The 17317-nt window shown below is 35.0% G+C and overlaps 1 protein-coding gene across 2 annotated transcripts; it reads left to right on the plus strand.

The window, feature by feature from the left end:
• The first annotated feature begins 28 nt into the window (after positions 1-28).
• On the plus strand, positions 29-17063 carry PLK4 (polo like kinase 4). Of its 2 annotated transcripts, none has more exons than XM_027567313.1 (16): positions 29-294; positions 950-1045; positions 1767-1862; positions 1944-2058; positions 4538-5561; positions 6283-6383; positions 8533-8669; positions 9493-9597; positions 9979-10081; positions 11600-11749; positions 12496-12629; positions 12726-12817; positions 12955-13102; positions 13842-13982; positions 15173-15279; positions 16435-17056. In XM_027567313.1, exons 1-16 carry the CDS (start codon positions 265-267, stop codon positions 16535-16537), a joined length of 2682 nt encoding a protein of 893 aa, XP_027423114.1. In that variant the 5' UTR covers positions 29-264; the 3' UTR covers positions 16538-17056. The 2 variants fall into 2 exon arrangements, with proteins under 2 accessions (XP_027423114.1, XP_027423115.1); XM_027567314.1 differs by having other exon boundaries at positions 265-294; positions 12958-13102; positions 16435-17063.
• The last annotated feature ends 254 nt before the right edge of the window (positions 17064-17317 follow it).

Consider the following 17317-nt stretch of genomic DNA (forward strand, 5'->3'; position numbering starts at 1 on the left):
GGAGCGACCCGCCTCTTTACGTCACCTCCAACCTCTAAGGACAGCCACCGGCGGGAGTTTTTCAAAATGGGAGCGCGGAGGCGCCGCCCAGGCGTCAGAAGGTGCCCGGTAGACCTTTCTGTGGCTGTGCTGTCGTCGCAAAGAGCGGCGCCCTAGAGAGCCGAGCCTGATGGGCGCCAAGACCTGCTGGCTGCTTGGAGTGCTGCCTCGAAGGAACTGCGTGAAGGGAGCTGATCCGGGGAGCACGGGCCGCGGCCTGGAAATATGGCGACCTGCATCGGAGAAAAGATCGAGGTGAAAAGACTCGGCAGTCCCCAGTAGGGCGGGCGGGAGTCGGAGTGCCGGGTCTCGAGACCCTGGCAGGAAGGGGATAAGACGAAACTAACTGCTGCTGGGCGGGCTTCGAAGTGCCTGGGGAGGGTCCCAACCACCCGGGCCCGGCTGTTTGGGGGCGGAGCGGCCCGCCCCTCGGAGATGCGGCGGCGGTGGGACAGGTGAGTCCCTTGCGGCCCCGCCCTTCTGTCCGTAGATACGGCGCCCCCTGGTCAGTGATCCCGCCGGAGCTGCCGCGCTAGAGCTGGGCTAGGGTGTCTCCCCCTTCTCCAAGGGGATGGCGGTTACCTCCGGCGGGACCTGCGGCGGGATTCCGTTCCAGCCCTTAGCTCTCAGGGGTTGGCTGGAGGTGGGAGGAGGGAAGAGGTTGCTGAGGCTAAGGAACCAGATCATTAGGGTGCTGTATCTAGAAACCAGCCTGGAAGCTCACAGACACACAAGCCGTCAACATGCTGTCTACCCCAGACACCAGCTGTATTGAGGTGTAATACCTGCTTGAATTTTAAATGCAAATTCTCCTTTCGATCCTTTTTATCCTCTTTCCAGTTCCTTCCTATTTCTCTTCCTTTCTACTTTTGGGAGTCATCACACATATTCTTTAATTTTAACTTTTAAGGATTTTAGAGTTGGAAATCTGCTTGGTAAAGGATCATTTGCTGGTGTTTATAGAGCTGAGTCCATTCACACTGGTTTGGAAGTTGCAATCAAAATGGTAAGAATATATTAATCAGTTTCTCACTTCTACTTTGCAAATAACTAGAGAGGTTTGCTACTTGAGATGTTAGAAACTCCTTACCTGCCAGCCTTTCCTTTATGGTGTAAAAAACCCATTGCTTAAGCAAAAGACGGTAATTCCAACAGGTGAATTTAAGGATATCTTAAATAAATGCCTTATCTTTACTAATGTTCATTAGATCTAGTATCTGTTCTAATTATGCATACTTGGAGTAATTGGTAGAAATCAAAGAACAAATAATAATTTGTTTATAAGAAGAAGAATACCCTTGTGCGTAATTCTGTTTTGCACTGTAACAAGCTAAAATACTATTCTTGATTGTTAGGAGTTAGTCTAACTGGAGTAATATAAGCAGATTAATAAACACCTAAACCAGTAGAAAAAGGGAAGGGAAGTTTTCTTTTAAAACTTTGCTAAATTTGTGTTGTTGCTGTTATCATAGATACTATAGTTGAGCTATAAATTCTTTAAGTTGATAGAGTATATTGGAATGTATTGGAGAAACTTATTGAATGTTCATTCTGCCAAGCACTCTGCTGGGTGCATGGGGAAAACAGACAACAGAATAAATTGATCTAAAAAGTAGATAAAAGGACTAAATAATATTTCAAAGTATATTTTCTTTTTTCAAAGTTAACATGACAAATTCACATTTGAAAGTTTATCGTGAATGTTTGAAACTCTCATGTTATTTTAGATAGATAAGAAAGCCATGTACAAAGCTGGAATGGTACAGAGAGTCCAAAATGAGGTGAAAATACATTGCCAATTGAAACATCCTTCTATCTTGGAGGTAAGATACACATTTTATAAAAGTGGCCAAGGACATTGAATTTTTCTCTATTATAATTTATTACACCCTTTTACATTTCAGCTGTATAACTATTTTGAAGATAACAATTATGTGTACCTAGTATTAGAAATGTGCCATAACGGAGAAATGAACAGGTATTTAAAAAACAGAAGAAAACCATTCTCAGAAAATGAAGGTAAGCCATACTTCTTTTTTTTCCTTTAAAAAAAATTTTTGGTAGATATGAGTTTTACTTTTTGTAGTTTTGACGAATGTACTATTTTGTAATATTTAATAAAACTGTTTCAATTATTACTTTAGGCTACAAAAGGAGACTGTTCCCCCCCACCAAACTTTAAACAGCTGTTAATTCATGTGAATAATTTAGATGTTATAGAAATAAAGTAGAAGGAGAAATTTACTATCCTTTATTTTAAATCATTGGTCACGGTTTAATGTGTATCCTTTGACATCTAGAAAATTATAAAGTAGTTTCTGAACCCATTTGCTGTAGAAAATGTCAAACATTTAAACTGAGAGAGTAATATGAGCCCCTATGAACTTACCAATCATCTTTCAGAACTATCAACTCATGGTCAAATAGTTTCATCTTACTCTTCTTATTCCCCCAGTGCCCCAGAGTGTTTTGAAGCAAATCATAGACATCTTTTTATCTCTAAATGAGACAGACTTAAAAAAAAAAAAAGTAAGCACAAAGTCACTATCACACCTAATAATTCTTTACTATCAAACACATTGTCAGTTTCAGCTTCCACAGTTTCTTAGAAGTAACATTTTTATATTTCAGATCAGGATCAAGTAAGGTCCATGTATCATCATACAAATGATTGTTTTCTATCTGTCTATTTATTTATTTAGGCTGTGCTGCGTCTTAGTTGCAGCTCCCAGAATCTTCATTGAGGCTTGCAGACTCAGTTGTGGCATGCATGCAGGATCTAGTTGCCCAAGCAGGGATTGAACCCCGGGCCCCCTGATTTGGGAGTTTGGAGTCTTACCCACTGGACCACCAAGGAAGTTCCAGAAATGATGGTTTTCAAATTATCTTACCCTGCTAACTGAGATTGCAGGCTAGATTGAAATCTAAGAAAGATGGTTGTTGACAGGCTTTTTTGTCCATTTGATTCTATATTTAACCCATTTAGAAAACAATTTGGTCACACATATTAAGAGTCATGGAAACGTTTATATCCTTAGACTGAAAGTAAGTACATTATACAAATTGAAAAATTCATATACATATTGATGATGAATACTGTATATTTTCATAATACTGTAGGGTCTTCTTATATAGTAGGGTCTTCTTATATAAGACATAACTTACAAAAAGTAGGAAGGAAATGAATTACCAATTTAATTAAAACCAAGAATGTATATCACAAAAGATACTGTCAACAAATTTCCTGGTAGCTCAGACGGTAAAGCATCTGCCTACAATGCAGGAGACCCGGGTTCGATCCCTGGGTCGGAAAGATCCCCTGGAGAAGGAAATGGCAACCCACTCCAGTATTCTTGCCTGGGAAATCCCATGGACCAAGGAGCCTGGTAGGCTACAGTCCATGGGGTAGCAAAGAGTTGGACACGACTGAGCAACTTCAACAAATTTCAAAGTTAAAGATAGGAAGAAAATATTTATAAAATAAATGGCTGGCCAATTAACATTTAAAATATAAGGCATGCCTGGACTTCCCTGGTGGTACAGTGGTTAAGAGTCCCCCTGCCAATGCAGGGGACATAGGTTCAATCCCTGACCCAGGAGATTCTACACGCCACAGAGAGACTAAGCTCTTGCTGTAGAACCAGCCATCGAAACCTGAGCCATGTGCCATAACTACGAGCCTATGCTCTGCACACACAGTGAGAAGCCCATGCACCATGCAGTGAAGAGTAGCCCCTGCTCGCTGCAACTAGAGAAAGCCCGCACACAGCAGCAAAGACCCAGCGCAATCAAAAAAGAAAAATAAGGCATGCCTAAAAAGAAAAAGACAAATGAATAGGAAAATGGATGAGGGATATAAGGACACTGTTCACAGAAGAGAAAGTATAGCTGGCCAATTCCCAGGTGGTGAAGTGGTAAAGAATCCACTTGCTAATCCAGGAGATGTAGCTGATGCGGGTTCAATCCCTGGGTCAGGAAGATCTCCTGGAGAAGGAAATGGCAACCAAATCCCATGGACAGAGAGCCTGATGGGCTACAGTTCATGAGGTCGCAAAGAGTCAGACACGACTGAGTATGCGTGCAGAACATAGGGACATCAAAGGAACTTTAGGTTGCTTTCCTCTTTTTTAAAATTTGAGCATGTTTATGAATTTTTTGTTTAATTATAAATATTTTCTCTTAATTTCTATGGACTTCTGGTTACCCTAGTTAACCCTAGTCATTCTCAATTCTTAATAAAAGTAAGTATCCCTTAACTGTATTAGAAAACTCATCAGTTGTAAAAGACAAAGATTACAAGGAGTGCCTCGATGTCTTAAAGGGAAATATTAAAGAATATTATAAAATTATCAGAGTGGTATTTTGGTTGGTGAAACTAAGCCACAAACCAGTTCATTAATTGTAATATTAGCTTATGTGCTTGGGTTTCGTAATGTATTCTAAATACTGAATCTTCAGATTTTATAAGTTGTAACTTTTATTTTTTGCATTCTAACAGCTCGACACTTCATGCACCAAATCATCACAGGAATGTTATATCTCCATTCGCATGGTATATTACACCGGGACCTCACACTTTCTAACCTCTTACTTACACGTAATATGAACATCAAGATTGCTGATTTTGGGCTGGCAGCTCAGTTGAAAATGCCACATGAAAAGCACTATACATTATGTGGAACTCCTAATTACATTTCTCCAGAAATTGCAACTCGAAGTGCACATGGACTTGAATCTGATATTTGGTCCTTGGGCTGTATGTTTTATACGTTACTTATTGGGAGACCGCCTTTTGACACTGACACAGTCAAGAACACATTAAATAAAGTAGTATTGGCAGATTATGAAATGCCAACTTTTTTGTCAAGAGAAGCCAAGGACCTTATTCACCAGTTACTTCGTAGAAATCCAGCAGATCGTTTAAGTCTGTCTTCAGTATTAGATCATCCTTTTATGTCCCGAAATTCTTCAAAAAAAAGCAAGGATTTAGGAACTGTAGAAGACTCGATTGATAGTGGACATGCCACAATTTCTACAGCAATTACAGCTTCTTCCAGTACCAGTATAAGTGGTAGTTTATTTGACAGAAGACGACTTTTGATTGAACAGCCACTCCCAAATAAAATGACTATATTTCCAAAGAATAAAAATCCAAGTGATTTTTCTTCTTCAGGAGATGGAAGCAGCTTTTATACTTCATGGGGCAATCAAGAACAAGAAACCAGTAATAGTGGAAGGGGAAGAGTAATCCAAGAGGCAGAAGAAAGACCACATTCTCGATACCTTCGTAGAGCCCATTCGTCTGATAGATCTGAGACTTCTCATGGTCAGTCTAGAGTGAAAACATACACAATGGAACGATGTTACTCAGCAGAAATGCTTTCAAAATCCAAACGATCAGGAGTGGAGGAAAATGAAAGATACTCACCCACAAACAACGATGCTAATATTTTTCACTTCTTTAAGGAAAAAACATCCAATAGTTCTGGATCTTTTGAAGGACCTGATAACAATCAAGCACTGTAAGAATAATTCTATCAAAAGCATTGTACTTTTAGATAAGCATTGTATTATCACAAACATGAAGCTGCTTGTAACTTAGGTTGGGGGTACCTTTTTTCTAATCCTATCAGATATTCCTGGGGCACTTCTTAACTATGATTTCTATTTTTTAATAGGGAGAAAGTCAGAATGATAATTTTGAATTGTAGTTAAGAATTAAAATGAGTATATGTGCTCATGGATGTATCTGTAGTATGTGTTTAATACTTTGGAATTTTTAGTGTCATGTTTAATTTTATATGAAGCAGGTCTCAAGTGCAGTATATCATATTTTAAACATGTGTGATCCCTAAAGTACTCTTAACAGTAACCATACATAAACACACACACAGAGTAGCTGAGCTTAAGTGACGAGTAATCATACTGTTACCTGCTTCTCATGTGAAGACTAGGTTTTTAGTGACTAGTGTTTGGGTTTTTTTTTCCCCTCTAATTTTTATTCTTAAATTACAAGAGGATAGTAGCCATATAGAAATAGTGTCACAGTGCTTTGGGCATTTTGGCATGGGAATTTAGCTTTGTAGAGACAATTTAGTTATGTAAATATTGAGTTCTACTATTAATCTAAGTTTTTAGGTGTTCGTATTAAAAGAAATCTCTTTTTAAAGTATTTTTATCTTACAAAGTTATTATCAGATAATTTTTTATTAGTTTATGGAAAAATTTTTTTTCTTTCTTTAGCTCCAATCATCTTTGTCCAGGAAAAACTCCCTTTCCATTTCCTGAACAGACACCTCAGACTGAAATGGTGCAACAATGGTTTGGGAATCTGCAAATAAATGGTCAGTTTTTAATGGACTATTTAATAAAATATTAATAATTTGGCCACTTAGCAAGCATTGCAGTTTTCTCTTTGGATTTTCTTAAGGAAATAATGGCATTTTGAATAAACCTAGTTATAATAATAGTAATAACAATACATTTTGAGTATTTATCAACCACTGTCTTTAATGCTTAACATATATTATTAACTTTTTAAATTCTCACAAAAACTATAGGAGGAAGACACTATTATTATCCTGTCTTACAAATGAGGAAGTTAGAGTGCACAAAGCTTAATTTGCCAAGCCACACTGTCCATAAATAGAAGAGACATGAGTCTAACACACGCTCTGGCTCAGAGACTTCAGTCTCTAAACCCCTCTGCTCTCACAGTCGCTCTGTAATTAGTACCTGTATCAGTGCCTATAAAATAATCAAAAGATGGTTGATTTTATTTTTAACTATAAGGGGGTATGGATATCATAGTATACCAGTGGGACCTCGCATACACTACACAGCTACTAAAACCTAAACACTGTTAAACAGCTGTCATTAAGTCATTATTTCATTTATAGACCCAGAGTTTGAAAGTTAAACATTTCTCCTTCATGAACATGCTAGATTCACAGAAGTGGGTTGGAAAATAATTATGGGCAAAAGTGAGAATAAAAAAGAAACATATGGAAGAAACATATGGAGAGGAGAGGATAATTTTTTACTAAGTATCATATTACTTCAGACAAAGTACATAATATATGGGTGTAATTTAAGTAGAGTTGTTTTGTCACCACAAATCTATTTTTTTGTATGTGTATTATTTTCAAGAGCCCAAAAGATAATTAATCTTCTCGTATGTACTTGTTAAAGCTGATAATTCAACCTTATGTGTTTTAAACTATAAAACTGCCCTGTGCTTAAATCTTGTACTTAACCTTCTACTGTGTTTATAGATACTTCTTGTGTGGTAACATGGACATGTCTGGGGTAACCTTGTTTATAATACTCTAGTAGTGCTGCTGCAATTTTAAAGTATATTACTTGATATAAGATATTTCCTATTATAATGGTGGTGAGGAGGGGAAGCATGTAAAAGTCACTTAAGGGGAAAACCGAGATACAGATTTTTAGATTTAGCATTAGAAAAATTGCCTTACGAAGTTTTATATACTCTAATCATTTTAAGGGCTTTTAAAAAAATAATGTCTGTCTCCATGTGAACTCTAGAACTGTTGATATATAAAATTTAAATAGGTAAAGTTCAACAAGAGCTTTTTTAGAAATGTAGCTACAAATAACATTTGTAATATTAAGTATTAATCATATTAAAGCTATTTAGTATATTTCAGTGTGTTTTAGCTTTAGTTGCATATTTTGTAAGTAAAAATGAAATAGTCCTTAGCTTACATGTTATGTAGAATGATTATTTGGGAACTCCTCTCAAATCTGTATTTATTGCAGCATTGGCAGTTGCTTGTTTAGCATTAGTAGGTGACCCATTTAGTAGGTGACTAGTTTTTGCTTTGATTGAAAAATTAATTTCATATTGGTATCTTTTCTTTCTTAGTCTTAGATTTAAAGGTATTCCTTTGCAGGCTAGCTTAAAATATCCTTTTAAAGTCACTATCTTTTTTTAAAGTCACTATTATGCCATATCTTTTTTTCTCTTTTTGTGGCCGCACTGCATGGCTTGTGGGATCTTAGTTCCCGGACCAGGGATTGAGCCTGGGCCCTTGGCTGTGAAAGCTCCAATTCCTAATGGCTGGACTGCCAGGAAGTCCCTTATGCCATATCTTAAACTGAAAAATTATGTTTTTTTTTTTTAAACTAGATTTCTTTTGTTCTTCATAAAAAATTATGCTGTTGTAACCAGCATGACATTGTTTTGTGTAGACTTGACTTTAATTATTCACTAAGTTGCTTTATTTTATGTATACTGTAGCTCATTTAAGAGAAGCTACTGAGCACCACAGTATTAGCCCAAACAGATTTCCAGGGCCATCCAGATTTGCAGGACACATCAGGAAATGCCTAGACTGATAACAAGAGCCAAAAGAAGCCGCAATGCTTCTGACAATGCATGTTCTGTAAAACATTTGAATACCGTGAAATATATGACTGCATATCACACTAAACCTGAAATAATTCAACAAGAATCTGTTTTTGGCTTAGATCCTTCTTGTGAACAAAGCAAGACTAGGGGTGTGGAGCCACCGTTGGTCTATCAGAAGCGTACATTACGAAGCATTACATCTCCTTTGACTGCTTATAGGTTAAAACCAATCCGACAGAAAACCAAAAAGGCCGTGGTATGTCTGTTATTTTTCTAAATCACTGTATGATTTCCTTGAGTATATGGTTTCTGGTATCAAGCATGGTATCTTTTCGGTTCCCTATAATGTCCCTGCATTTTTTATATGTACTTGATAAACTCACGTAAGAGAAAAGAGATTGCATGTTTATGGAAAAATAGCTATTGTTTTCTTCTGGATACTTTAAGAATGGTGAACTGATATGAACTTTAAATTGTTGATAATGAAAAACATTTAGAAGTAATATTGGCCAAATGCTGTGTTAAATATTATTCACAATCCTAATCACTAAATTAATATTAGTATTTTATCTTTTGTTTTCATTTCTATATTTAATCCAGTCTCAAAAAGATAAACTAGAAAATATAACTTTTTAACATCTCGAACTATTGATGTTTTAACAGGAATATGAAAAATAAGTAGAGGATTTTTTTTTTTTTAATGTTGTGTGTATTGGGAATAGTGATATTTACTTTTTAATTCCCTATTCATCCTGTTTGTCCCTTGTTTTCCATTTCACCCAGTCTTGCCTTTAATTGGAGGGCTATTCTTTCCAAAGCCCTTAAATTCTCCACCCTGCCTTCTGCTTCCTTTCTGCTCACTGGTTATTTCACGCCTCATTATACCATCTCACCTTTACTCCTTATGTTTCACAGTTGTGCTCACATACACCTGTGATCTAGACTATTGCAGTGAAGCAGCTATTTTATGTTAATTTTTGGTTTTGCCATGGTTAAGTACTTTGCTTTTCACTAATATATATGTCAGAATGTTCTGATAAATAATTGTTACTGATTTTAGTTTTTGTTTTTTTTTTTAGGTGAGCATACTTGATTCAGAGGAGGTATGTGTGGAGCTTCTGAAGGATTATGCATCTCAAGAATATGTGAAAGAAGTTCTTCAGATATCTAGTGACGGGAGTATGGTAATGTAGATTCACTTTTATTATCTTGCAGCTTCATCACTTTTATTATCTTGCAGCTTCATCACCTAAGTATTTACCATTCCATTCATTCTATTACAAAACAATTTTTTAAATTACTTTTCCTGATATGATAGTATATATAGAATTCAAAAACTAAAATAGCATACTAAAATAGTGTGGTTTAAAAATAATTATAACTAGTAACAAAATCTAAACTTTAGGCTTAAGTTTAAACAGTGAAAAAATTACTTTTAGAATATTTAGTGTTTTCAATAAAAATAAAATTTAATATTCATGTGAGCTCTTTTTATAATTTTAGTGACAAAATATAGTTCTTTAACTTAATGGCATATAATTAAAATTCTTAAAATTTTTTGACAGATCACTATTTATTATCCAAATGATGGAAGAGGTTTTCTTCTTGCTGATAGACCACCCTCACCTACTGATAACATCAGTAGGTACAGTTTTGATAATTTACCAGGTATGTAAATTTACCAGGGAATAAATTTAGATAATGGATTTATATAAATCCATAGACATAAACTCTATACATGTGGATATCATAAATTGTAGGTATTTTGCCTTCATTTGGGCTGTAAGTTATGTTGTTATAACTTTGTATCTGGTGAGATGTGCTGTACCTTACTAATTCAGTGTTCAGGCATGTTCTGTGTTAAAATGGAATTTTACTTTATTTAAGGAAAAACTCTGGAATATTAGTCATGTGTCCACAAATATACTTTGTACACTTGTTTAGTTACAATTTGTCTAGAATAGTGTTAAAAATTCAACGTGAAGTATCTGGTTTTTTACTTTTGAAATCTTTCTGTGCTACATAATGATGCCTTGTAATTGTGGTTAATCAAATTTGACTCCCAGTTCAGTTTCTGGATATTAAGAATTAGAAAATTAAGTACTGAGCAGTAAGACTTCCCTAAGGTGACTTAAAAGAAAATGAGAGAACCTATCTAACCTAACCTTATTAGAATTAAAGCAGGTAGGCAAGACTATTAAATATTATAAATGACCACTGCTGCTTCTGCTGCTTAGTCACTTCAGTCATGTCCAACTCTGTGTGACCCCATGGACTACAGCCCGGTAGGCTTCTCTGTCCATGGGGATTCTCCAGGCAAGAGCCACTGGAGTGGGTTGCCATGCCCTCCTCCAGGGGATCTTCCTGATCCAGAAATTGAACCCAGGTCCTCCACATTGCAGGCAGATTCTTTACCATCTGAGCCACCAGCTGCTGCTGCTAAGTCGCTTTAGTCGTGTCTGACTCTGTGCGACCCCATAGATGGCAGCCCACAGGCTCCCCCGTCCCTGGGATTCTCCAGGCAAGAACACTGGAGTGGGTTGCCATTTCGTTCTCCAGTGCAGAAAAGTGAAAAGTGAAAGTGAAGTCACTCAGTCGTGTCCGACTCTTAGCGACCCCATGGACTGCAGCCTACCAGGCTTCTCCGTCCATGGGATTTTCCAAGCAAGAGTACTGGAGTGGGGTGCCATAGCCTTCTCCGTGAGCCACCAGGGAAACCCATAAATGACCACGGTTATAGGGAACTACAAAAATTTAGCATGCTGTACTTTACTAATATAAAAAGTGCTACATTTCTTTTTCTCAAAGTCATTTGGTTCTGATATCTTAGATAGAACTCTTTTCATTTATTAAAACTTCCCTAGAGTCATTATCTTACTTTTAATAAGGAGTCAGTGATTCAAAGAGAGATTTTTTTTTTTAATAGTCATGATACTAATCCATCAGATTTTGTTACATACATCTTGGGAATTTTATTATACTGTCTTTAGTTTTCATTAAAATAGTAGACTTCCATCTCTAAAATATTTTATTTTTAATAGGATTATTAACCATGGGTAATGGAATTATTAACTTTTGACTTAAATTTTTGAGAAAGAGTAGAAATAAATATTAAGACCACTACTGAATTTATGTCAACATTTTCATTCCCTAAGATTAGGTAACTTCTTTCTTTTGTCTGCCTAGAAAAGTACTGGCGAAAATATCAATATGCTTCCAGATTTGTACAGCTTGTAAGATCTAAATCTCCTAAAATTACTTATTTTACAAGATATGCTAAATGTGTTTTGATGGAGAATTCCCCTGGTGCTGATTTTGAGGTTTGGTTTTATGATGGTAAGTGCCATTTAGAAATGGTTATTTTTTTCCCCTTTAGCTTGTAACTTTGTAATTGTGGGTTTGTTTTTTTAATTCAGCACAGTTTGGTTCTTTTTTTGCCCACACCATGTGCTTGTGGGATCTCAGTTCCCAGACCAGGGACTAAAACCCAGGCCACAGGAAGGAAAGCTCAAAATCCTAACCACTAGAGAACCAGGGAATTCCCTAGCACAGCGTGCGTGCGTGCGTGTGTGTTTAACAACATTGATTGATATGCTACTTCTTATTAGAACTTAAATGGACATATACCAAATGTTTAGAATAATAAATATTGCAAAAGGATAAGGTTGAACCAGAGAATCTTAATTTCTAAATCTATAAAGATGTTTACTTTTTAATCTGTAAAGTTTCCTCCTTTATGTGTTCTAAGGGACACAGAATATATACTCACACAGTACACATAATTATAGCTGTCCTTCACTTACGTATTTGTATGAGTAGTGGTTTTTGAAAAATATAAAAGTATCAAACTTAAGCCAGATGTATGCAGAAAAGAAAAATGGCATATATTTATTGGAATACTACTTTGAGAGCCTCATTTTATTAATGGCCAGTGAGTAAATGTAAATGATACCTTGATCTAGGAGCTATTGTATACTGGAGTATGATAATGAATATAATATCATATATATTCACATATATATTTATATACATATAATGAATATTTATAGAAATGATAAAACATTTTCTGCTTGATTTTTAAGGAGCAAAGATACACAAAACAGAAGATTTAATTCAGGTGATCGAAAAGACTGGCAGATCTTACACCTTAAAAGGTGAAAGTGAAGTTAATAGCTTAAAAGAGGAGGTAAAAATGTATATGAACCATGCTAATGAGGTATGTACCTACTTTTAGTAGGTGTTTTCTTAACCAGTTAATAACATTACAAATGACATAGGTGAAGTAATGACAGAAAGCACTCTTTTGAAACAGGGCCACCGTATTTGTTTAGCACTGGAATCCATAATTTCAGAAGAGGAAAAGAAAAGTGGAAGTGCTCCCTTTTTCCCCATAATCGTAGGAAGGTAAATGTTTGAAATGTATTAAATATGACTAAAATGTGTAAATTTTTTAAGTTTAGTGTTTACATTATGAGCATTCTTCTGTTTTCTGTAAATTGAAAGCTTTAAGGGAATGTATTTGACATGTCTTTCTCCTTCAGAAGACCTAGTAGTACTAGTTCACCTAAGGCCTTAACACCTCCTCCTCCTGTGGATCCAAACTACCCAATGAGAGAGACACCATCTCTGAATAGAATGATCATAAATAGTGCTGCTTCTCCAAAACAGGCACCAGTACTTAATCCTCCTGTAAGTAAATATATGTCACTTCTGTACTTTTAAACTCTTTGATGATTGCCTAATGTCCTTGATATAAAATTAAAACCACCTGTGGTCTTACCATCGCCTAGCTACTTTTCCAGCCTCATCCTGAACTACTTTACCCCAGCACTGTCTGTGCTTAATTATGTCAAACTCTCAGGGCCTTTTCACATGTTGTTCACTTGACCTGCTTTTCTTTTCCTGAACCCTTTAATGGCTTGCTTTCTCCTCCTCCAGCTCTCAGTTTAAGCATTACCTCAGCAAGGCCTAACCTGACTCCTCAGGGAAAACACCAAATATACTAACGTATATATAGTTTTATTTTTGCTAGTAAAATATCATTAACTTCCTTAATATCCATGATAGGGTCATGGTTAAATAAACTTATATTTTTACCAAATGAACTATCATGCCAATGAAGATGATATAGCAATATAGTAAAATACAAGATTAAAGAAATAGATCTGTGTGTGTGTGTGTTCACAAACATTTAATTGTAGCTATGAAAAATTATATCTTTGGGGAAATGAATAAAAGAAGTCTACCAAAATGAAAATGTTTTTTTCCTATCCTGTGCATTTATTTTCTATAACGTGATAATATTTTTTTACCTTTTTTTTTTTTTAATAAATTAAGATAATGAAAATCTGGTCATTATCTACTTTTGCTAAGGTTCATTTACTGGAATGCTTAGAAATGATATCTTCCTTTCTTTTACTGTTTGTAGGTGGTTACAAATGAAGGACTTGGCCTTATGGGTGCAGCTTCTGAAACAAACAGCTCTCCTAGAAGTCTTAAAGATTGTCTCCCTAAATCAGCACAACTTTTGAAGTCTGTTTTTGTGAAAAATGTTGGTTGGGCTACACAGGTGAGAAACTTTTAAGCAAGTGAATTTTAATTTTCTAAGTATGTAGTAATTTGGTTTCCACAGTGATTGGCAGTGACCAAAAAATATAAATTAAAGATGTCTCTTTGCAAGAAAGTTTTTACACCTTTTTTGCATTGGGTGTGTCATTAATAATTTTCAAAATTTTTTATTTGTATACACTTGGAAAACTCTAGATAACTAGTTGATACCAAGTAGAGGTCATAATAATGGCTAAACATTAGGACTTGAGAACGTCCAGGCATTTTAAGTTTTAGAAAGTATTTGTAATCTATATTAGAGTAACTTTGATTTGGCTGAAAAGATTTTTTGAATTTTAAAGTTGGGTCTACACTGAATTGCAAACTTAAAGAATTTTATGTAGGTGTAAACCTATATGTGTATGTTATCTGAAAACTTGAATTTTGGAGACTTTTGAGTATAGCACATGGAATTTTTACTTACCAGTGAAGTAAAATACAGCTTAGTCCTTTATGGAGGTAGGAAATGAAGGGAACGCAGCATTTGTGAGTACCTCCTATGTAGTACCATGTTTTTCACATACATTGTCACGTTATTTCCCAAAATAAAACCTAGTAAAGTTGATGCCATCTCCTTTCAGATAGTAAAATTATGGCTTATGATGGATAGGTTGACTTGCACATTGCTACTAGTTAGTTGACAGAATCTGGATGTAAACCCCAGTGTTGGATTCCTGTACAGTTTGGAGTGGCAGGCACTTGTAAGGATTAGTGACTAAAGGAACAAGTTTCAAAAGCACAGATGTAACGTTCTCAGGCAGAACAAAAATTCTTGTGGCCTAAGAACAAAGAATGGATGAAAATTGTAATCTAATGAAGTGTTGATTGGTAATTTTCTAAATCTGTTCTTAGCTAGAAATACTATGGGAAAGGAAAAACACTTGTTCAGACATCCTAGTAGAAATTAATGGAAAACAGGATTTATGTAGAATAAATTTAATTTCTGATGTCCTATCTATTAAAGGAATCACCTGAAAAAAATACGGGTATTCTCAAATGTTGCTGCCATCACAGCCCCAAATTTGTAGTTACCTAAAGGGTTGTTTTTTTGTTGTTATTTTTTAACTATGTGAAAAACCTGTTAAACACAAGTGCCTTTTAAAAATGTATGCTCTGCTATATAGTAATTTTGTATGCTTACTATTTTTCTAGTTAACTAGTGGAGCTGTGTGGGTTCAGTTTAATGATGGGTCCCAGTTGGTCGTGCAGGCAGGAGTGTCTTCTATTAGTTATACATCACCAGATGGTCAAACAACTAGGTAAGTTTTAAAATACTGGTTGAGATTCAGCCCTTTGCTATAATTTTTTTTCTCTATATGTTGAAATAAATGACATAAGTTACTCTTTTCATGTTGACAAAGTTCATCATCTTATTTAAACTGTTACATATTCAAAGCAGCTTATGGTCTTTTGAAATCCATATTTTATGATTATCTACAGGAATGCAAGGTAGCTGGTATGTATTATCCACACCAGTTGGTTAGATTGCTTTAGCCTTACTGTTCCTTTAGTCTAACTAAGTTGACTCTTTTCAGAAGTAATGGACTTCTGAGTTCTAAGTAATGTATTAATAGTTTATATAAAAGAACACAGAAACAAAGAATCTTTATCTTAATAGATAACCAGACTATTTTTCCCAAATGAAAGGCTGTACCCCCTGATCTAATGTAAAGGGATTAATGATTAAAAGAATTTTTTGAATGTATATATTCATTCTGAATGAGGGTATATGCCAGGCTAATACAATACGTATGCTAACAAAGAAAAATCTGTCAACAACAACAAAAGCAGTGGTTTGGTTTCCACATTTCAAACCATAACTTCCTAAAAAGAGGGAGGGTGCCAATGATGCCAATACAAACATGCTACTTTATGAAAAGTGCTTATTGTGGAGGAAATACTTGGGATACACATAGTTTGTGGGTGTCTACCAACTGCTTTTGTGTGTATATATGCAGTACCATCATTTAAAGAACTCACAGGTTGAGGGGTCTTGTTAAAACAACATCTTCCAAATGTTCTAGAAAGTGGAAAGATACAGGTATAAAATGTTCAAGATAAAAGTTCAGATTTTTCCTTGATATGGTAGTTTGGAAAATCTTGATATTTAATGGAAATGTTATTATAATGTGTTTAGCTTGTATTTTCTTTAGGGTCTTCAACTTAATGAGGAATCTAGATTTTCAGCTTGTATAAAATCTGTTCAAGTTTTTTGATCTATTTTATTATTTAAATACATTTAGAAATTGATCTATTTTAAAAGGATACAAATGAGTATGATTTAGTGTCTTAATAATTTTGTATAATCTTTCTGCACTGCCTTTTGCCATTGAAAAATTACTGTGCCTTTTGGTATTCATACAAACCAAGTGATTAAGTTATGATTTTATCTTTTTCTTTTCTGCTTCACTTAGGTATGGAGAAAATGAAAAATTACCAGAATACATCAAACAGAAATTACAGTGTCTTTCTTCCATCCTTTTGATGTTTTCTAATCCAACTCCTAGTTTTCATTGATTAAAGCTCCTTTTAGATATATGTTTAATAAATAACTTTTTTGTTGGCTTTCAAGTGACATTTTTATTTTAAAAAACTTCTTCAGAAAGCCTTTCTGTAAAAGAGAATTTTAATCTGTACCATAAAGGATGTCTGTCTTCCAATGAGAGAACAAAGCAGAATGGAACTTCAGTCACAAAATGTAGTGGTCATAGACTAAAATAGAACACCTAACTTTGCTCTTAGAACATATACCCTTGAAATTACTGTGTTTATATGTTTGTATTGAACAGTCTTTTGAAGCCAAAATATAGATGGTGTGTGGTATATTTGTGCTTTTTTATTGTTATCCCTACTTTAGACATGTTAAGAATCATGGACAAAACATGCTGGAGTTTCTGAATTTTAAACATGTAAATAATGTATATGTTATAAGTAACATATGTAAACATGTATATTTGTTTTATATTTATTTTTGTAGCACTAGTTTGTGATGAAACATTTCTGCAAATGCATTTTTATTAAAAAAATAAATAGTGATAAGTTACTTTATTGATTTATTTACTTAATTTAAAATAACTTAGTAAACTTATTGCCTATTTAAGAGGAGGCAAATGAATTTTAAAAATTAACTTTTTAAATGGTAAGTACATTGTTTCTCTACCTTTATCTGAAAATATCTATATATTAATGATAAACATTTTAACAATGAAGAATTCAACAGTGCAGTTAACATGAGGAATGGTGGCTCGGACAGTAGAGAATCCACCTGCAATCTGCGAGACCTGGATTCGATCCCTA

The sequence above is a fragment of the Bos indicus x Bos taurus genome, chromosome 17, assembly GCF_003369695.1.
Source record: "Bos indicus x Bos taurus breed Angus x Brahman F1 hybrid chromosome 17, Bos_hybrid_MaternalHap_v2.0, whole genome shotgun sequence".
In the NCBI taxonomy this organism is placed as follows: Eukaryota; Metazoa; Chordata; class Mammalia; order Artiodactyla; family Bovidae; genus Bos; species Bos indicus x Bos taurus.

Coding starts and splice junctions, on each gene's coding strand:
- PLK4 (XM_027567313.1), top strand. CDS start 265: ATGGCGACCTGCATCGGAGAAAAGATCGAG. Junction 1,863..1,943: donor AACATCCTTCTATCTTGGAG/GTAAGATACACA, acceptor TTTACATTTCAG/CTGTATAACTATTTTGAAGA. Junction 5,562..6,282: donor CCTGATAACAATCAAGCACT/GTAAGAATAATT, acceptor TTCTTTCTTTAG/CTCCAATCATCTTTGTCCAG.